The sequence below is a fragment of the Magnolia sinica genome, chromosome 5, assembly GCF_029962835.1.
Source record: "Magnolia sinica isolate HGM2019 chromosome 5, MsV1, whole genome shotgun sequence".
NCBI classification, from domain to species: Eukaryota; Viridiplantae; Streptophyta; class Magnoliopsida; order Magnoliales; family Magnoliaceae; genus Magnolia; species Magnolia sinica.
Window position 1 is genome coordinate 849,452 of NC_080577.1, and position 19,889 is coordinate 869,340.

The 19,889-nt window shown below is 40.9% G+C and overlaps 1 protein-coding gene across 3 annotated transcripts in view; it reads left to right on the plus strand.

The window, feature by feature from the left end:
* The window catches only part of LOC131245044 (exocyst complex component SEC5B-like), a 132,135-nt gene that overhangs the window by 15,966 nt on the left and 96,280 nt on the right, over positions 1 to 19,889 (plus strand). For all 3 annotated transcript variants that reach the window (XM_058244223.1, XM_058244224.1, XM_058244225.1), the window contains 2 exons: positions 16,592 to 16,666; positions 16,806 to 16,943. In XM_058244223.1, coding sequence (XP_058100206.1) covers positions 16,592 to 16,666; positions 16,806 to 16,943 — 213 coding nt within the window. The remainder of the gene's footprint in view (positions 1 to 16,591; positions 16,667 to 16,805; positions 16,944 to 19,889) is intronic.

The window sequence follows — 19,889 nt, forward strand, 5'->3', positions numbered from 1 at the left end:
TGTGTTTTCAAATTTGAGTTCCTACCAAATATATGTATTTTGCTTTTGATAGGAAAATCTCACAGTATCTATGGTTTGAACCTCCAACCTTCTTGCAGTGTAGGAAGGTCTTACCACTCCAACTCATAAAGGAGTCGTACTGGTAATACGTGCATTCTTTTAGTAGCGTCCATTTCAGTGGATGGTGTTCCTTCTTCCTGTTAAGTAAGATGCATCTAAGCACTACAAGAACCAAATAATGAGAAGAGCATACATATACCTTATTGCTATATGATTGATGACATTAAAACTATATGACTCCATCTTGCCTTGAACGCTGCTGTTTAGAAGGACGACTATATTTTTAACTTCCACAATTGGGCACAAGTCAACAAAAATATTGGGTGGTTTACTTGAGCAATGTCCTATATAGAATCTTGGGAATATGGAAGCAATTTTCAGTGTAGAAGAGCATTTTGCTGAAGGAGTATTTAGAATTGGAGATGGTCCTTGAATTAGATTCTGGGAAGATACTTGGTCTGAAATAAGACCCCCCTCTTTTGGTGGGACCATGGGAGAGTAACAAACTTGATTTCAAAACATCCAAGATGGGCCATGGAAACTAAAGAACTCTTCGAATGAGTTTGTTGCATTGTAGAGTAGTGGATGTGAAATATGTTGAAGTAAATGGTGCAGGCCCAAGGCCCACTTAGGCTCACTGACCACCTAGGCCCATTGTAAGGCCCAACAATAATGTAGGCCCCGCAGCCCACTATAGGGCTCAACGTGTGCTGAGTTTTTGAATTGTTTATTTATAGATTTGGGGGCCTAAATCAAGGATTGCAATTTACTATTTTTGGAAGATATGAGAGTTGATTTAAAGATGTGATTGAAGATAGGAGGGGTTGATTTAGAGATGTAATTAGGATTATTTTCTATATTTTCTTTTACTATTATTAGGCTTTTATCATCTTAGGTAAATTGAATTGATTTGAAATAAATTATGATTAATTTGAAATCAATCTCTTAGTTTTTTTTTTTTTTTTTTTCGGTGTGTGTTGTAGGAGTTTAATCATTCAAATATTTTTTTGAGTTTTTCTTAAATATTGTATAGAATTTTGACATCAATAAGGTTATTTCTCCCTCTCTACTCTGTCATTCTTATGGGTGTACTCTTGTCCATTTCTTTGTGATTCCGTGTAATTGGAAAACCAAACAGGCACTAAGAGGAATGTTTTGGGAAGGAGTCTCTTTCTCCTTACGCGATGGTGCTAGAATCAGTTTTTGGAAGGACTCTTGATGCGACAACTATCCTTTGCACATTGACTTCCCTAGCTTGGCTAGTCTTGCGACTTTGGAAGAGCTGAAAATGGCGGATATCTCTTATAGCGGCTCTTCAGTGTGTTGGATGCCCCCTCGCAAGAGTAACCTCTTGGATAGTGAGCTAGAGGGAGCTTGTGTCCCTCCTGGCTCACCTCTAGAACGTGTCCCCATAGGGAGGTTTGACTCTTTGGTGTGGACCAATCTTAGCTTGGGGCAGCTCTTTGTTAGCTCTTTTTATAAAATGCTTTGCCCAAAAATGACCAGATCAAATGGGGTTCATGCTTATCATTTTTGGTTCTATGGTGTGCCGCCTAAGGTTGTTGCTTTCACGTGGCAAGTGGATGGAAAGATGTTGACGATTGATAACCTTCAGAAGTGAGCCGTGGCTATTCTGAACATGTGTTGTTTGTGTAAGCAAGACGCCAAATCCATTGACCGCCTCTTCATATCATGTCCGTTCACTTTCAAAGTGTGGGCATACTTTTTATCTATTTTCAACATGTCGTGGGTTATGCCACTTTCATTTTCAGACCTTCTTTGGGCATGGCGTGGGGGAGGTGGCATAGAAGGTTATGCCTATTTGGAATCTGATTCTTCTTGTCATGTAGCGATGCATTTGGGGCAAGCAGAATAGGTGTCAGTTTCAAGATTCTTTAGGCGCGTGTGAGGCTTTGGTGTTGTCCATTAAAGTGTCCGTTTATGAATGGGCAACCCTCTTGAAAGTTGATCCCAATTGTGGTAAGTCAATTCTAGGGTTGTAATCCCTTTGGGTTTTCCTTGTGTTCTTTTCCCATCTTGCTTGCAAGCGGGCCTTAAGTAAAATTTCCATTAATCCTAAAAAAGAAAGAAAGAAAGAAGATTGATTTGAAATCAATCTCTTAGTTGTAGAAGTTTGATCTCAATAAAGTCGTTTCTCCCACTCTACTCCATTCTTGTGGATGTACTCTTTTCCATTTCTTTGTGATTCAGGTATCGAGATCTCATTGACTCGATAACCAGGTTTTACCAGTCAAGAAGTGCTATGCAGTAAGGATTAGGTTGCTTGGAATTGAATTTTTTTAAGGGATTGGATTCATCTAAGAGATGAGGAGATTGGCGATCTCACCTGCCTGCCTACCCTAATATAAGGGGTGGTTCCAATTTCAAACATCATGGACTTGTGGAAATGTATTTTTGATGTTTTAGGGTCCTTGCGTTTGATTGAGTGGTAGTAGGTTGGTAAGGATAAACTGCTAACTGCAAACCACCTTAGAAGTAGATGGATGGTAATAATGAATTGTTGGCTTTTGCATCTGATTGATGTAGAAATAGCGGATCATTTGCTCATTAATTGTGATTTGCGATGGACATTTGGTGGGTTAAGCTCGTGTTGGTGATGCTTGAGATGATTGATTCTTTCTCCTACTTCTGAAATTGGGGGAGGAGTGGTAAAAAGGGGGTGGACTTTATGTGATATCAGTGTCGTGGGCATGAATGGAACAATTGAATGTATAACACTAAGGCTGAGACCTCAGGCCGAGGAAGGTGGTGGGCCCATAAGGCCGTGACTGATTAGTTTGAAGTCTTTTGCTGGGTTGTTTAAATAAGATTTTTAAAAGCCTTGCAACTTGCACCCTCTCCTCTAGGGAGAGTGACAGGGAAAGGGAGAGGGATTGGGGGAATGATTTCTTGATGGAACATGATAGAGATGGTGTTTTCCCATTTATGATCCAAGGTTTCACGACTAAGAGGGAAATCATACCCCTTTTTTGCTTTCTTATTTATCCTTTGCATGGCAGTGCAATGCTTATAGCCTTATATAAAAAAGGAAAGAGACATAATATAACATCAACCTATCTTTTAATTTAGGGATATACACAATCTACTACGTTAATTGTAGACTTGTTCTTAGGGTCTGATAGAACTAGCTTGGACCTGGATCTAATGTGTTTGTTAATAGGAGTTTGTAATCTGATTTTACTTGATTTCCCCTAAGTTAGGATCATAACAGACATTCATGTCAGTTCGAGTTCTCTAGAGCCTCAAGTTGACTCAACACATTGATTGCCTAATCTCTTGCCAACAAATCTGCAACAGCACTATTCACCTCTCTTTCCACATGGACATAAAATGTTTAGCCTAGAAATGGGGTCATGAATCTCATTTTATACAAAATACTACTTCCAAGGTTAGAATTTGGTGATGTAGTCCACTATATGACATTGTTTGAGTATGCTTCAATGATTACATGGCCAGTGAATCTCCCTAGAGAGATTCTTAATGCCTTTTTAGTGTTTTTGCTTTGTCTTTACATGCATTCCACCAACAGGCAAGCCTGAAAAAGGACATGCACCATACGGTCCATACCTACACATCTCTGAAGGGGTCAATAGGTTTGAGAAAATTTGGTTGTGTTTGAGTCAAGTTGTGGCTTTAGGGTTTTGATCATGTGGTCACTTATGCTTTTTTAAACAATTTTATAAAGCAGTTAATATGGTTTGAGTCATGTTTATGAGTTTTCTATTTTTTCTTGTTCTCGTAGGTATTTTTGGGTAGTAAGTTATTTTGCTGGGTTTTTTGTAACAAATGTATCTAGTTCCTAGTTTAGTTAGGAACTTGAGTAAGAAGTCTTTTACCGAACTTTAAGGGATTGTTTAAGTAGGGCTATGGATGTGAAAATGGAATCACATCCATAGCGCTCCCCCCCCTCCTCTGAGAAATTGGTTAATTATGGAAGAGTGGAAGACATGCACGCATGGATGTTTGTAGTTTAGGTTGATTTCCATGGAAATGAACCTAAGGTCAATGGTCAACAATGATAACCATCTCACATTATGTGGAAATGCCTGTATATTAGCTTTTTGAGAGGAAATCAAAAGTGTAATCATGATGGCGAAGTTCTCCAACTGCTTAAAAAAAAAATATATATTTTAAGGATGACAATTTGTTTATTAAACGACAAAGCCAAAAGAATAGAAAAGGAAAATGAAAAAAAATAAAATTACAAAGCTCCCCAATCCTAACCTACAAAACAATCTAAACTACAAGCACATAATTTAGGAGAAACCACAACATATTACATTGGATTTTGCCCTTAGAAAGACTCCCCTTGGTTTTCCAGAAATGTCCTGAAAGCATCTATTGTTCGTTCTCCCATAAAGCCTAAATACATGCAATAAGGGACATTCACATAGCTCTACCCAATTTGCCAATACTCCCACCATGCAATTTCCTAGAGAGTCCCTCAATTGACATCGGCATTACCCATGACACCCCAAAGATATCAAAGAAGCTTTCCCACAGAACGGACAATGCATGAAAGGATGATCGGTTGACTCCCTCATTATGCCAACACAGTGGGCATGCATTAATGATGTAGAGACCCCTCTTCCTTGTATTGTCGTTCATTAACACCCTATTCTAACCTACTAACCATGCAAAAGCCACCGCCTTTGAGTGGACACCATAGGACCAAAGAAATAAGGTATGCGCTTCGCCACCTACGAGAAGACCACCTAAAAAGAAAATAGAAGAGAGATTTAACCGAGAACTTTCCCGACTTGACCTCTTTCTAACACACCGAATCGGTCCCCTCCGAAAGAATTACCTCCAATAATTGATGCAAAAGCACCACTGATTCTTCATATTCATCATCTTAAAGATCCTTTTGACATGAAGGAATCCAAACGCCGCTAGTCCCATGGGGCGAGTAACATCGATCAACTGTTATGTTTAGAGCCATGGCCACTTGAACTAAACTTGAGTATAAATCTTGCAATTTCCGATCATCTTGCTACACATCCTTCCAAAATCCGTCCCTTGTATTGTCACCCCTCTTGGTGATCATTTCCTTCCAACTCATAATTGCCCTCCAAACACATAATGCTTTATACAAAGGAATTCTTGTGCCACCGCCCCACCACCACTCTTGTTCCACCCCAAACTTTCTAACTATTGCCTCTATAAGCTACCGTCCTCCAAAGCAAATCTCCAAATCCATTTCCCCGACAGCACCTCATTCATAAATCCCAATTTTCTAATCCCAACTCCACTTTCCTCTTTCGGACTACAAATATCATCCCACTTCATAAGATGAAATTTGTTTTTCTCCTCCCCTGCTTGCCAAAGGAAATCCCTCCTATGTTTTTCCAATTTGTTAAGCTCCCCCTTTGTTTTGAGAGATAACAAAGAATATATTAAGAAACTCGTGAATGCGAGAAAAGAATGCAAACAACTTTAAAGGAAAAAAGACGTCAAGGGCAAAGCCTTCTCAACTGCTTTTACATATGGAGCCCATTTGAAAAGACAACCCTTGATATTTACAACCACTTTGTGAACCGAAGCTACCTCATTCTTGAAGCACCGCCCATTCCGTTCCTTCCAAATTGCCCAAAAGATAGCTTTCATGAGAAGTCTCCCTATTGCTTTCTCTATTTTACTCCCATTTATACAATGCCAAGCCCAAAAAAGATCCTCGATTGATTGAGGTATCACCCAAGGCAAGTCGACCGCATTAAGAAAGAAGGTCCACACGGACCACACCTTATATGCAAAGTAGCAGTGAATAAGTGATCAATCGACTCTGCACTCTCCATATACATAAGGAAAATGTTCGAAAGAATGAGAGATCTCCGCTGTAGGTTATCGATCGTTAACACTTTCTTTCTAGCCATCAACCACACAAACATTGCCACTCGGGGAGGAGCACCATAGAAACAATGTTGGAAAGGAAAGGGAGGGCAGAGCTGCAAGGACCCATCGATAAAAGGGAATAAAAAGACCGCACTGTGAATCTAATAGAGGGATGCATCAACCAAATCATAGAATCATTTGCTTGGCTTGAGGGGAATACATTCTTGAGAAGAACCAATAGGGCAATAATTTCCACAATCTCGTCCTCCGTCATGTTCCTTCGGAAAGGACTCCACACAATTGCATTACTGGACATAGAAAAGCAATGCTTAACTAGCACAAGGCGGTCCAGGGCCAGCATTGCTATCCTTGGAAACACTTCCCGCAATGGTCTGTCACTATACCACAACAATCCAATAACGAACATGCTTGCCATTCCCCATATCAAACGCAACACCACGACGGAAAAGATGCTTAATCGCCACTATCACCTTCCACGCAGTCGAGGTGCAGCACAAAGAAGATGGCTTGACTGTCCATCCTCGCTCCTGCAAGCCATATTTGAAAACAATGTCATTCTAAAGTCCGCCTGAAGAGGATCCCATGTTCCAATGCCATTTTCCCAAAAGAGCAATATTAGTAAACCCCAGATTCTTGATCCCCACACCTTGTTTTGAAAATGGATGACAAACCTCTCCCCATTTTACAAGGTGGAACTTATTCTTGTCCTTGTCGCCTTTCAAGAAGAAGTCTCTTCTCATTTTGTCGATTTTATCCAACACTGATTTAGGGCATTTGAAAAGGGAAAGGAAATAAACCAACGAGTTGGAGAACGTTGTCTGAATGAGCAACGATCTACCCTGTAAGAAAGATACTAACAATTCCACCTAGAGAGCTCCCTCTCAATTCTTTCGATGACCTTATCTAGAGATGCTTCGCAGGTTTCCTTATGCAGAGAGGGAGACCCAAGTACGAGGATGGGAAGGAACCTGTTTTACAATCGAAAGCTTCCGCAAGCTGCATTAACTCTTCATCGGGAATGTGAATGCCTAGCACCTTGCTTTTAGACTCATTAATCTTGAGCCCAGAAGTAGCTTCGAAACAAACCAATAGTTTGTGCAAATTGTCCACAGAACTTGGGTCCACATCATAGAAGAGCAGAGTGTCATTCATGTATTGGAGATGATTGACTTGAATACCATTTTCTGCCTCTTTGAAACCTTTTATTAGTCCGTTTTCCTCCCCCATGTGTAACATTTTGCGTAGCGCTTCCCCGATGACAACAAAGAGATAGGGGGAGAGGGGCTCTCCTTGCCTTAGCCCTCTTGTGGCCCTAAAGAAACCTTGAGGCGCCCCATCAACCAAGATTGAAAAATGGGTGGATTGCACATATGCTCTCATTTATCCCCTCCACTTGTGACCACACCCTACAAGGGGTGTACATCGAGTCGAACTGAGTCGAGCTGGCCTCAGCTCGACTCGGCTCGAACAGTGGTTGACCTTAGCTCGAACTCGGCTCGGCGCCTGATTGGTCAGCTCGGCTCGATTCGGTTAGCAGCTTGGGCTGAGTTCGAGCCAAGATCGAGTCGAGTTCGCCATTGAGGCATTTCCACAAACACCTTAACTGCAACTTCAAAATCCCACAGTTTTACAAACAGAGGCAATGGTTTTACAGGTGTTTTCTCAAACACCTTCTAAATAACATAAAAACCAAAAAAAAAAAATAGAGAAAAAAGGTATTTGTTTCATGTACATACCTTCCTTGCCACTAGCCAAACCTTCCTTGCCACCAGCCACATTTCGTTGAGTCATTTTATCAAACAGTTGGTGAGCAACATCAATGACAAAGTAATCGAGTCACCGAACTAGTTCGATCCGAGTTCGATTCAAGCTGGATTCGTTCCGAGTCGAGTCGAGCTGGGGCCTGCTCGAACTCGGCTCGAACTCATTTTCGAGCTCAAAAAATCAGCTCGACTCGGCTCGAACTCAGCTTCGAACCGAGTCAAATCGAGCTTTTTTGAGTCGAGTCGAGCGAGCTAACCGAGCTAGCTCGGTTCGTGTACACCCCCACACCCTACCCAATCTAGCATATAGTCCAGAAATTTCCAGTTGGCATTATCATACGCCTTTTTTAAGTTCAGTTTACACACCACTCCTCTAGTCCTCTATCTGTGGTGGAAATCTATGCATTTGTGCTTGATTAAGGCACCCTCAAGAATATGCCTTCCTAATACAAAATCCACCTGGTTTTCAGCAATGATCTTAGAAAGGACACCTCTGAACCATAACTCTAAAATCGTAGAGAGAATCTTGTAGGTACCCTAATTAAACTTATGGGACGAAAATCTTTCAGTTGTTCCGCCCCTTCCAGCTTTGGGATGAGAACTAGAAAGGAGGCCCCTAGATATGCTGAAAGCTTAGTCCGCTCGAAGAATTCAAGAATGAACTCCATAACATCTCACTTGATAGTCTGCCAGAAAATTTGGGAGAAGGCTAAAGGGAAACTGTTAGGCCTAGGAGATTTGTCGACATGTGAGGAGTCAACAATGATTTTCATTTCTTATGCAATAAGAGACTCAAGGAATGAAACGTCCTCATCTGACAACTTCTCAAAATCCAAATAATCAAGTCGTGGCCTTTTCCAATTGGAATCGAAAAGTAAATTTTCATAGAAGGACACAATCAAATCACAAATCTTTTGCTTATCCGATACTCTCTTACCATCCACAATTAAACTTCCAATGCGGTTGCTTCTAGCCCAAGCACTAGCTATACTGTGAAAATAACAAGTGTTTTTGTCTTCCTCTGTTAACCAAACTTGCCTAGATCACCGCCGCCATTTAATTTCCTCCTCTTTCAATTTGTTGGCATATTTAAGTTAGAGATCCGCCCTTTTATTTCTATCCTCAGGATTCAACTCTTTCTCTTCTTCTAACAGATCCAAATCATGAATTTCCATAGCCACAGAATTAAACTCCGCCTCCCGAGCTCTGATAACTTCTTTTTTCGACACCTTGATTTTCTCTTTTAACATTCTTAACTTAGCTTAGCCTGTATCTTGCATACCCTGAAACCTGCAATGAATTTCACCACTCAGAAATAAGCCTCTTGAAGCCTTCAATTTTCAGCCATGCCAACTCGAATATGTATAGTTTGGGCCCTCGGTTCTCATTAGGAACCTCTAGAATTATCGTCTTGTGATCAGATACGGGTCTGTACATTCCCCATTGCCACACCTACGGAAACTTCTCTAGCCAAGTCGCTGAAACTAGAAATGTGTGCAACCTTGAAAGAATAGGTCTTTGCCGACCATTGGACCATGTATATTTGGCACCTACAAGAGGAAAATCCACCATATCATGTCTGGCAACCTAATCAGCCAACTTCAACATGCTGCTGGTCATTTTGCCCCCATTTGATTTCTCATGAAAAAATCTAATGATGTTGAAGTCTCACCCCACACACCAGGGGAAGTCCCAATTTTTCTTGGCAAGATCTAGCTCTATCCACAGTTGCTCCCGAAATGCTACTAGAGCAAGGACTGTATACCATGGCAATGATGTCCTTGAAATGTTTCATAGAAGAATATACAAGGAGAGAGCCCAGAAAAGAATTGATGCATTTCCACAAATCCGCATTCCATGCCACCAAAATCCCCCCCACAACACCTGAATCTACAATTTTCCGACCTTTATTATTATTATTTTTTTATATCTCATACAGAATTCAACATACCTTTGTCAAAAGCTTGGAGTTTCGTCTCTTGCAGTGCTATAATTTTCGCCTTTGCCTTGGAGAAAATCTTCCTAACTTCTCTTTTGATCTTACACCCTAGGGCCTGCACATTCCAAGAGAGTATGATCATTGAGTACTTATTTTCCGTGTTCTTCCCCTTTTAGTCACACCTACTCTGCCCGCCGAATTGTAGTTGGAGTTTTCGAGGTTGAGAAGTTCCCTCCATCCTCAAGGCGGCTTCTTGCATTTTAGACTATAGATCTCCATTTGTCTCTGAGCTGCGTTGTTCTTGACGAATTGGTGGAATTCCTTTACATCTTTGTTGCTGGCCCCAAAAGACATACCTACCATGCCCCCACCCTGTCGAGAACATCCTTTGACCATTGAAGTTGTTCTTAAGAGGTATTTTCTTTGCCTGAGGGTTGGGCATAGCTCCCACCATCCATCGCAACCAACGACTGATCTTTTGCCTGAATATCATGAACATTAGACGAAGCATGAAGAGGCATGATGATAACAACCTTTTCCAACATAACCTCCGCGTCCTGATCCCCCATGTCATCTGCATCTGCCCACTGATCTAAAGAATCGTTGCTCTGTCTGTCTTCGCTTAGAGGATCCTTCGATTCTTTGTTATTGCATTCCTCCGAGTCTGAATTAGTCAAGATCGCTTCCGAACCGTTTATCTCTACTTCATATATCTGTAATAGAGCATTGGCACCCGAGGCAACTTGTAACTTTGAGGGAACTTGGAAAGAAGCTACTTGCATTTGAAAGGGTTGATGAAAAGATTGATTTTTAAAGGGCAAAACCTCCCACGTGATGTGACTTATGGCATGAGCGGGTGGTGATTGTTTTTCTATAAGTATAGGTGAAAGGATTGACGCCTTAGACAATGAATCATTATACATCATCCACACGTCCACCATCAGTCCATCATCTGAGCGAAAGCCTTCCTCCCCTAGAGACGTGTCTGGAGCCAAATTCACCGCCACATCCAGAATGCCATCCATCGATTATTGAAGCGAGGTCGAGAGCGGCGTGTCCACCATTGCGTCGTTGACTGAGCTAAAGCACCTTACCTTTAGACACATTGCCTTCCAAGCCACTGAGAAATGTTAAGCCTCATCGCAAGCTGTCAACCCTCGAACTCCTTTTACATTAGGTTCATTTCCTGAGCCAGTAGCGTCTCAATTCGGGTCCACGTTACCTTCAAGTTCTCTTATGGCGCACCCAACCAAAATCGAGTCGACCTCATTCTTCCTCGTCTCACCTACCCTTTCCTTATCTATATCTTCTCGAGACGTCACCTCTACACCAATCGGTGCTTCGCTGGAATAAGAGGGTTGTGCTCCATCTTCCGTTGGCTGAGGTTGACTTTGAGAGCCTATCAGAGTCACTTTCTCCCTATTGCCCCATATAACACCCCACCTAGGAATAAGACTCTCTTTCTCCTCCCTTTTCACCCTAATAAACAGCAGATCATCCCTCACTGCAATCTTAATAAAAGCAGGAACTTTCGACGACCTTTTCTTCCTGATGAGAAGCCTAGCCCCACCCATCTCATCTCCTTTTTTCGGTGGCCTCATCGATAGAGATAACCTCCCCCACAACAGATCCGACCTCCATGAAGAAATCTGTAAACCACAGATCTAAGGGAATCCCCCAAACTACAAACCACGCCCCATCATATCCAAATGGAGAATGTTCTGACCATTTCCTCGGGCACTCTGCTGGACCATCTATGTGAAGGTTCCTTGCAAAAAACAGTTCTCCATATTCACTTTGGGTCGGACACTTTATCCATACCTCATTGGCATCAATTGGTTGTCTTGAAATCACATTCCTTCATATTGCATGAATCAACCAAGTCTTTACTTGCAATAAAGTGCTTCGTGATAGCAATTAGGGACCATTATAGTGAACTCCATGGTTTCTGTATTGCCTCCGACATTACTCGAATCACCCGATTCTCTTCTTCTTCCTCTGTCCACACCCATTCCCCACCAACCTCCTTTTCCTCTCCTCCCTTTTTTCTTCAATTCCCGTTCACTCCTGTTACCACATCTCTGAAGGAGGTCAGATGACTAGTCACTCTCCCATTACCTTCCTTCCCTTTTAAGATATTCGAGTACTCTTTCACTCCCCTACGTACCCCCTTTCCTCCTTGCTCTATTCATCCTTCATGAGCTGTAATACTGGTCCGACTGACTTCTTTGATTTCCACTTTCAGTCCGAAATGTGCTTTCAACTTCAGGCCCTCGAAACCTTCTCCGTGCAAGAGCTGAACCGCTTTCTTGATCTCCTCCTGTTCGCTCATCCGCACAAAAGCAAACCCCTGATAAGAACCTGTCATCCTATCCTTAGGTATAATCACTTCCATGACTATACCCACCTTTCCGAAAACCCTCGAATAATTGATGGGCATCCGTCCATTAGGGAACCGGAGACATACAGGGTTAGGTACTTCGACAGAGCTTTCTTACTTTTTTTTTTTTTTCCAGTCCGATTCCCCTTTCTCTTGACTCGTTCTAGAGTCCTCCTGGAGTGTCCTCTGATTCCCCAGAATCAATAGAGATGGCGTCCTCAACCCCCATCATTGACTTACCTTTTCCCATTTGAACATCTTGCCCCTGTATCGCCACTAGCTGATGATTCCGATGTAACACCCCCATTTCTATCCGTTAGTCACCATCGACTCATTCTCGCCCCCCTGGGGAGAAACTTACACTCCCCAACACCATAATTTTATTGTTATGAGCTTGTTTGGATGCTACCCTCGAGTTGTCTAGGATAAAAAAAAGAAAAAGAAGGGTTGAAACAACACAAGAGACTCTCTCTCTCTCTCTCTCTCTCTCTCTCTCTCTCTCTTCCCCAGGAGCACCCCCTTTCGATATTTGAAGATAGACTTGAAGCAAGGAAGATTCAATTCAGCCACTTTAATCAATTTTATTTTACCCCCCAATGGCAAATGTCCTCTTCCATGTTGATAGTTTCCTCTCAAATATTTCAATCACCAAGTTCCATAAATGCTTTGCCACCTTCCCAATATATAGAGGAAGACTCAAATATGTGGATGGGAACGACCCCTGCCTACACCCAAACACTCCAGCTACAGCACACACTTCCTCCCTAGATAGCCCTATTCCTAACACTTCAGACTGTTGAATATTCACTCTTAAGCCTGACACCTCTTTGAAACAAAATATAGCTTTCTGAAGATTGTCTGCTTGAGTGGCATCTGCCTCATAGAATATAAGTTGTGTTGTTGACAAAACTGAAGATTTGATCTTGGAATTCCCCTCCATCTACCTTGAAGCCGCTAAAAGGACATTCAATTATCCCTTTGTTCAACATACGATTCAAAGCTTCCGCCACCACTACAAAAAGGAACAGAGACAGAGGATCCCTTTTGTCTTAGACCTCTAGCCGACTGGAAGAACCCCTTGGGAGAACTGTTAACTAAAACTGAGAACTTGGCCGAGCTTGCACACTCCTAAAACTAACTTCCCCACTTTTCTCCCATCCAATCGGGCTCAACATATAATCCAAAAAGGGCCATCTCCGTGATTGTATGCTTTTTCCAAATCTAACTTGCAAACAAAACCACTTTTTCCCTCCCTTTGACACGAATTATTAATTTCATGGGCAATCAATGAGCAATCGAAAAATTGCCTTCCTTCCATAGAAGCCCCCTGCACCTTGGATATGATTCATGGTTTGCCATAACGGCTGTTACGGGGCCGTATCGACTGTTAAATAGCTATAACAGTGCCAACTGTTACGCATTATAGGGTCATAATGGCCAGTATGGAAAAATGACCCACATTGGCTGTAACGGCCTTATAATGGTCCATTATGGGGCTGATAGACGTTTTTTTTTTAAAAAAAAAAATACCGAAAAGAAAAAGAGATTGTAACGGCTGTTACAGTCCATATCATAGCGATAATGGTGGTGGTCATTATAACCACTGTTTCCATTACAACACGCCTTCATATGATTCAACCCAGAATGACTCAAAACCTAGAAGTGAGGACCTTAGCCACGATCATATGTGGAGCACCTATGAAATTGATAGGCTGGAAATCTTTTAAACTATCTGCCCCTTCTTAGGAATTGACAAAATAAAATGGTTCCCAATTCTGCTGAAAAATTGTAATTTTTTTCAAAACTCACTAATGAAGCCCGTCATGTCCTTTTTAGCACTTTCCAATTCTTGGATTGCTATCTTTACCTCTTCTCTGGACATCAACTCAAACCCCAAGTTATCTAACTTGGTCTAATGATTTCTAGACGTGAGAGCAAGTCCTTGTAAAAACCCATTATAGCCTCTCAAACCTTCATTTTACCCTTTATTCTGATCCCATCCACCAACTACGCTTTCAATTCTATTGGCTTGTGCTCTTGCACTAGCTAAACCGTAAAAGGACTTGGTATCATTATCCACCTCCTTGAGCCAAGTTGCTCTCGAACGTTGGTTCCATTTAATTTCCTCCTTCAAAAGATTTTTGTAACCCACCTGAAGAATATGCCTATGATCCCATTCTTCTTACAATAACCTCGACTCTTCTTCGTTGATATTGAGCATTTGGATCCTCTTCCAATACACTATCCAGTTCATTCTCTATTGCGAAAAATCTCTTCCCCTTTAGAAGGTGTAATTTTTGGAAAAGAATAAAACCCGGATGGCCCGTTATATCAAAAGAAGCCCACCATCCCATGACTTGATCAATAAAACCTATCACCTCAAGCGAGATGCTAATTCAGATATGAAAGGTCTCGGCCCCCAACTCCCCATCTCCACTCCAAGAAAATTTGGACAATGGTGAGAAATAAGTTGAGGTAACCCCATTGACAAGTTAATGGAAATTTATCGATGCAACTTGCCGATGCTAAAAAACTGATCTAACTTTGATTGAATAGGCTTAGCTTGGCCATTTGACCGTGCAAATCTGACTTTCCCCATCGACAATTCTAGTTGCCCCAAAATGTTGGGAGAAAGCTAAGATATATGGGTTTTGCTGATTTCCCAACCTTTGTGGGGATGTTAGCAATGTCGCCAAACCTTTTAAAATGACATGTGGGATGCACAATCATCAATCGGGACAGTTCATTCAATAGTACCATAGGGAAGAAACCATGGTGCAAGAATCTGGCCAATTGGATGATCCTCGTCCTTTGAATGAGGGACAGTTTTTACAACCATCCATTGTTTACGAGCCATAGATCACATGGTTAGAATCATCAAACCAAAGTGCTGCTCTGGAATCATAACCAATACAAAGTGGGATCTATCAAATAGATGTTTCAAGATGATGATTCAACCTATTCTCTTTCTCCACTCAATCTCAACTGTCCATTTTTCATGCTATTGATCAGATGTTTAGAATTGTACAAGGAGTTATGCACCATGGCTTGCTCCTAGTTGTATGAATGAACGAAAGGTTCATTCATTGATTGGACGTCCCATGTGTCATTAAAAGGTTCAGGGACATTGCTAATATCACCATAATTGTAAGCACCAAGTAACCACTTGGTACTGAACTATGACTCTACCTTAAACTCCTAATATTTTAATAATTTTGACTGCTGGTAAGTCTCCTAAAGTTACTAAACATGGGTTCTAAGGTACCCAATTTGAATTTTACTCACATATACTTCTAAAGTTCCTAAACTTCTTCGAAAAGTCTCTTTAAATGAATTTTATTCAAATTTCACACAGATGTGTGTGTCTGTGTGTTTCAAATCTTGGCTTTTCCAAGCTTCCCCTAAGAGTGAGCCCCAATGTGAGTAAAATGATAAAGATAAAATTGGCTTGGTTTGGCCATTTACTATGAAAACTAGAGGTTACCTTGTATTGCAAGACCTTGGTTAGGGTCGAAGGACATGAAATGAAGACGGTGGGAGTCCTATAAAGTTGGTTGGAGGTGTTGAGATGAATGATGAAGGCTTGTTAACTTATCAAGGCAATCCTTAGGAATGATTGGTGAAACATGATTTAGAAGACTTGTCTTATATAGCTAGGCAATGATTTGAAATTACCAATGCTCGTATTTGTTGCTTCTTGATTGATATTCAAAGCTAATTCCTTGTGTGCATGCATTACTGTTTTATTGTAGCATTTAGTTGTCTTTCAATGTCATGGTTGCAGCGTTTACCAAGCAAACAAACTTGGTGTTTGCATAGCATGGAAAAGCAACCCACACTAAGCACACTAGTGTGTTGCCATATCTTCTGCCCCAAATAGTCGTCGAGATAAATTAACTTTGATGTGTCAACTCAGCCTTGGGAAACAAGAACACCCAAACATATGATTACTATAATTGGTGAATAATTTTTCACGTGTGGCTTGTCCAAATGGGTTAGTAACACAATTTGTATCTTAAAGGGTTGAAAACTCAATATGCATCCAAATGGGTCACCAACATTTACTGAGCATCAGTGAAACGTGTTTTTTTTTTCCTTCCTAGCGCTTATGAACTTCTTACCGGCTAGTTCTATTCTCCCAACCCATTTTGTTTTCTTGCTGTTCCCATTTGGTGAATGCTGTATTAAATAAATCCTTGCAGTTGCAGGTAACTATGCCTACCATCAAAAAATTTGAAATTAGATTGTGATGGGTTTTTTTTTTTTTTTTTTTTTTGTTTCTTGCATATACCCCTACACGGGTCCTACATCACACATCATGTTGAGCCCCAATAAGTTTTCCTTTGTGCTAATTTGATGTGAAGGTTGTGGTAGAGAGAGAGAGAGAGAGAGAGAGAGAGAGAGAGAGATGTAAAAAAATGGAATGTTGATTATAATTATCTAGTGCACAGGAGTCACACACTGAGATCTTGTGCACTGTTCGCTTTTTTATTTTGAAATTTTACTTTCATTTACTAGTACGCTACTTTTGCACTGTCTTATATGCTGCTAACCTCAGTTATTTATTTCTGCTAGCTTGAAAACACTGTCAGGCTCTTGTTGGAGTTAGAACCTGATTCAGACCCTTTGTGGCACTATCTAAATTTACAGGTCTGCAGGATTGTTTGTTAAGCTATACCATCAAAAATGTTCCAACTTTTCATTCCCTTGTTTATTCTTCAGATTATATATTGTTTTGTCTATAGCTTAGTCCACTTTTTTTTTTTTTTTTTTTGCATCCATTTGGCAGAATTGCAGGATTCGAGGAATGCTTGACAATTGTACTTTGGATCACAAAGCACGGTTGGAAGCTTTGCATAATGAGATCCAAGAGAGAGTGCAATCGGATGCACGATGGAGGCAAATCCAACAAAACTTAAACAAGTCTGTAAGTGGTTCATTATAGGTCATCTGAATGTGGCTCTGTTACTGTCTCCTTACATCCTTTGTGTATAATCTGTCTGTGTTTGTATTAGTTAAAATTTCACCACCTGAAATCTATAGGCAACACCAGTATAGATTTCTAGATACACTATTGCTACTGTTACTACTACATGCTACTGTTGCATGTACAAGATGGGTTGAGAATCATCCATGATCTATTGAAATGTGCAATCAACATGTGGTGTACTTGTTCACAAATCCTCCTTTCAAATTATAGGCTAGTTTGAGAGTGGGTGCTTTTTTTTTTTTGGGGGGGGGGGGGGGGGGGTTGTCCACCAACATTGTTTAGACAATGATGACTCGTCCATCACATATGTCAAGCCATACTATTCATTGTCATTTTTTAGACAATGATGACTCAATCACCGACTATGTGGACCATTCATATAATTCTTGAGAGAATGATGACTCATCCATCATACACGTGGCATTTATATTTGGAATCTGAACTATTCATTAAATGTGGTGTGTGCGTTTGGAATCCAATCCAACCAAATTGTAAGGCCCATTCTTGGACTTAAACACTGATCTGATCAAACAAGCATAACCATCCATTAGGTGGCTATCAAATGAATGATTAAGAATAAAATGGCCAGGGTCCAAAATAAATAGGTAAGATTGAATGGTTTAGATTGTCTGATTTGTGTGACTTTTGGGCTATGCTCCATTTACAATGGGGCCATGATTTTGATGGTCCTGTTGCTGTCGTCCATGAAGAATCATCACCCTTTTATAAATGTTGGCGAACAATCTCATTTGTCTAGTCCTTAAAAGTAAGTAAATATAACCAAGGGAAGTATGGAGGGAGGGAATATACTGGTGATGGTTCACCACCTCATTTAAATGGACATATGGTAATCTGGACCATTCAAATCATCATACCTACTGAGGATGGAGCATAGCCTGAAATTGTTACTTATTGAGTTGCCCTCACTTCTGAGCATTCAATTTTGTGGATATTAATATGAAGGTTAAAAATAAAATGTTCAAGGATCCCGATTTAATCGGTGAAACGTGATGGAGCTCATACAATTTAGTGTGCTGTGCTCAATCTCTGATGGGGCCCACAGTTTCGATTTGTCTAGATTGTTGTTCATGTGTAACATGCTTATGGTGGATAAGTCAAAATGGTCGTAATTCTATTACAACTGAAAATGGTGGTAATTCTATTACAACTATCTCGTTCTTTCTAAATATTTCTACAGGTATAATGGTTGTCTTTTGATCAATGCGTCTTTTTGGTAAAGCTTGATTCACATTGGGTTCAAGGGCATATGAGATTAGTGCAAATGCTTATCCTCAGATTAGTGCAAATGCTTTCTTTTTCAAGACGACAAAGGGCATATGAGATTAATACGAGAGAGATGTATTTAGACAAAGAGAATTTAATTCAATCTACGAGTTACTATCTAATATCTTCTCTCTTCAGCAGGGAGATAAGAGCTTCAAAGAGTATTATTGATGGGGACATCTCGCGCACACGCACGCTCCCTTATGCATGTACGCAAGGAGGGACCCACCTTCGATCTGGATCGATGACGACATCTATGGAGGGCCTCCTAGTTAGAGGACTGTATTTTGGTTCCTTGGGGTGGACCCAAACATCATGTGGATCCCATTATTGGATCTCATGATTGTGGCCCACTACCATAGGTGACCTAGGACTTTGAGTTTTGCTTATTATCGTTATTAGGAACATCATGAACGGTTTAGATTGCATTGATTAGTTATTATTTTTGAGTACTTCATCTTTAAGTAATAGTATGCGCACATGGCGCGACTTTTGGGGTGTAGGTTTTTATTATAAATAGGTACCCCTTGTAGTCTTTTTTTTTTTTTTTTCTCAATGAAGATTAATAAAATTGCTGTGTTTTTCTGCTCCTCAAAATTTTTGAGTTGTGGAGATTCAATTGGGTGCGAAACCCTCCCTTCCTCGAAGGGTTGACTACCATGGTGCAAAGCCACAGCTATCCCAATTCACCCCCACCTTCCATCCATATTTCTCCTCCTACAATCATCTACGCTTCAAATCCATATTCTATTGCAGCCGTTTTTCTCTCTACAGCAGATTTTCAGAATCTGGCCCTGCAGGAGGGTTGAAACTTCGGCAGAGCATCACGCACAAAAGGTGCATTAGATCGAGTTAAGATTTGGGGGTTTTGGAGTCCATCTCTGGCCGAACAGGGCTAAGGTGGTATTTTTCTGAATAGTGGGCCCCACACACGTGCGGCCGGGATTATACACACGTGCGTCTAGGCCATTGTTGCTGTCCACACGTGCAGTACTTCTCTGGTTCATATCTCACTTCTCTGTCACTCCTCTTTCACCCAAAATCCCTAAACCTAACCCTAAATTACTCAAATCCCCAATTTTATGCCCTTCCTTCAACCTTAGGGCTCCCCGAATTGAAATTTCTAAATCCCTTGGATTGGGGGAATTATTTTTGTGCATGTGTGGATGAATTTACCCTCCTTTGATTCTTATTTGGTCTATAATTTTGATTGATCTGGCCCTAGTATGTGTAGGCCTGGACCCACATAAGATTCCCCTAGATTGAGTGTTTAAACTTGTATGGGATGTGGAATTTTGTGTAATTGTTTATGAACTAGTGTAATCTAAAGCCTGAAAATTTTGCACATCATACTTGAATTTCATGTCCTGCGTCAATTATTCAGCCTTGAGAGGCACGTGGAAAGAACTGAACTTATACCATCTCTTGTTCTTCGATTATGAGATTGAGATGATTGAGAGAGGAATTTCGTGTTGCTAAATTCCTCTCTAGTTTTTTTTTTTTCCCGAGTTCTAGCCTGTCTGAGCTTAGCTCCTTGGAGGTAGTGAGATCCCATCGATCACTGAGGCATTCACTTGCGTTTAATATGCGGTAAATGTA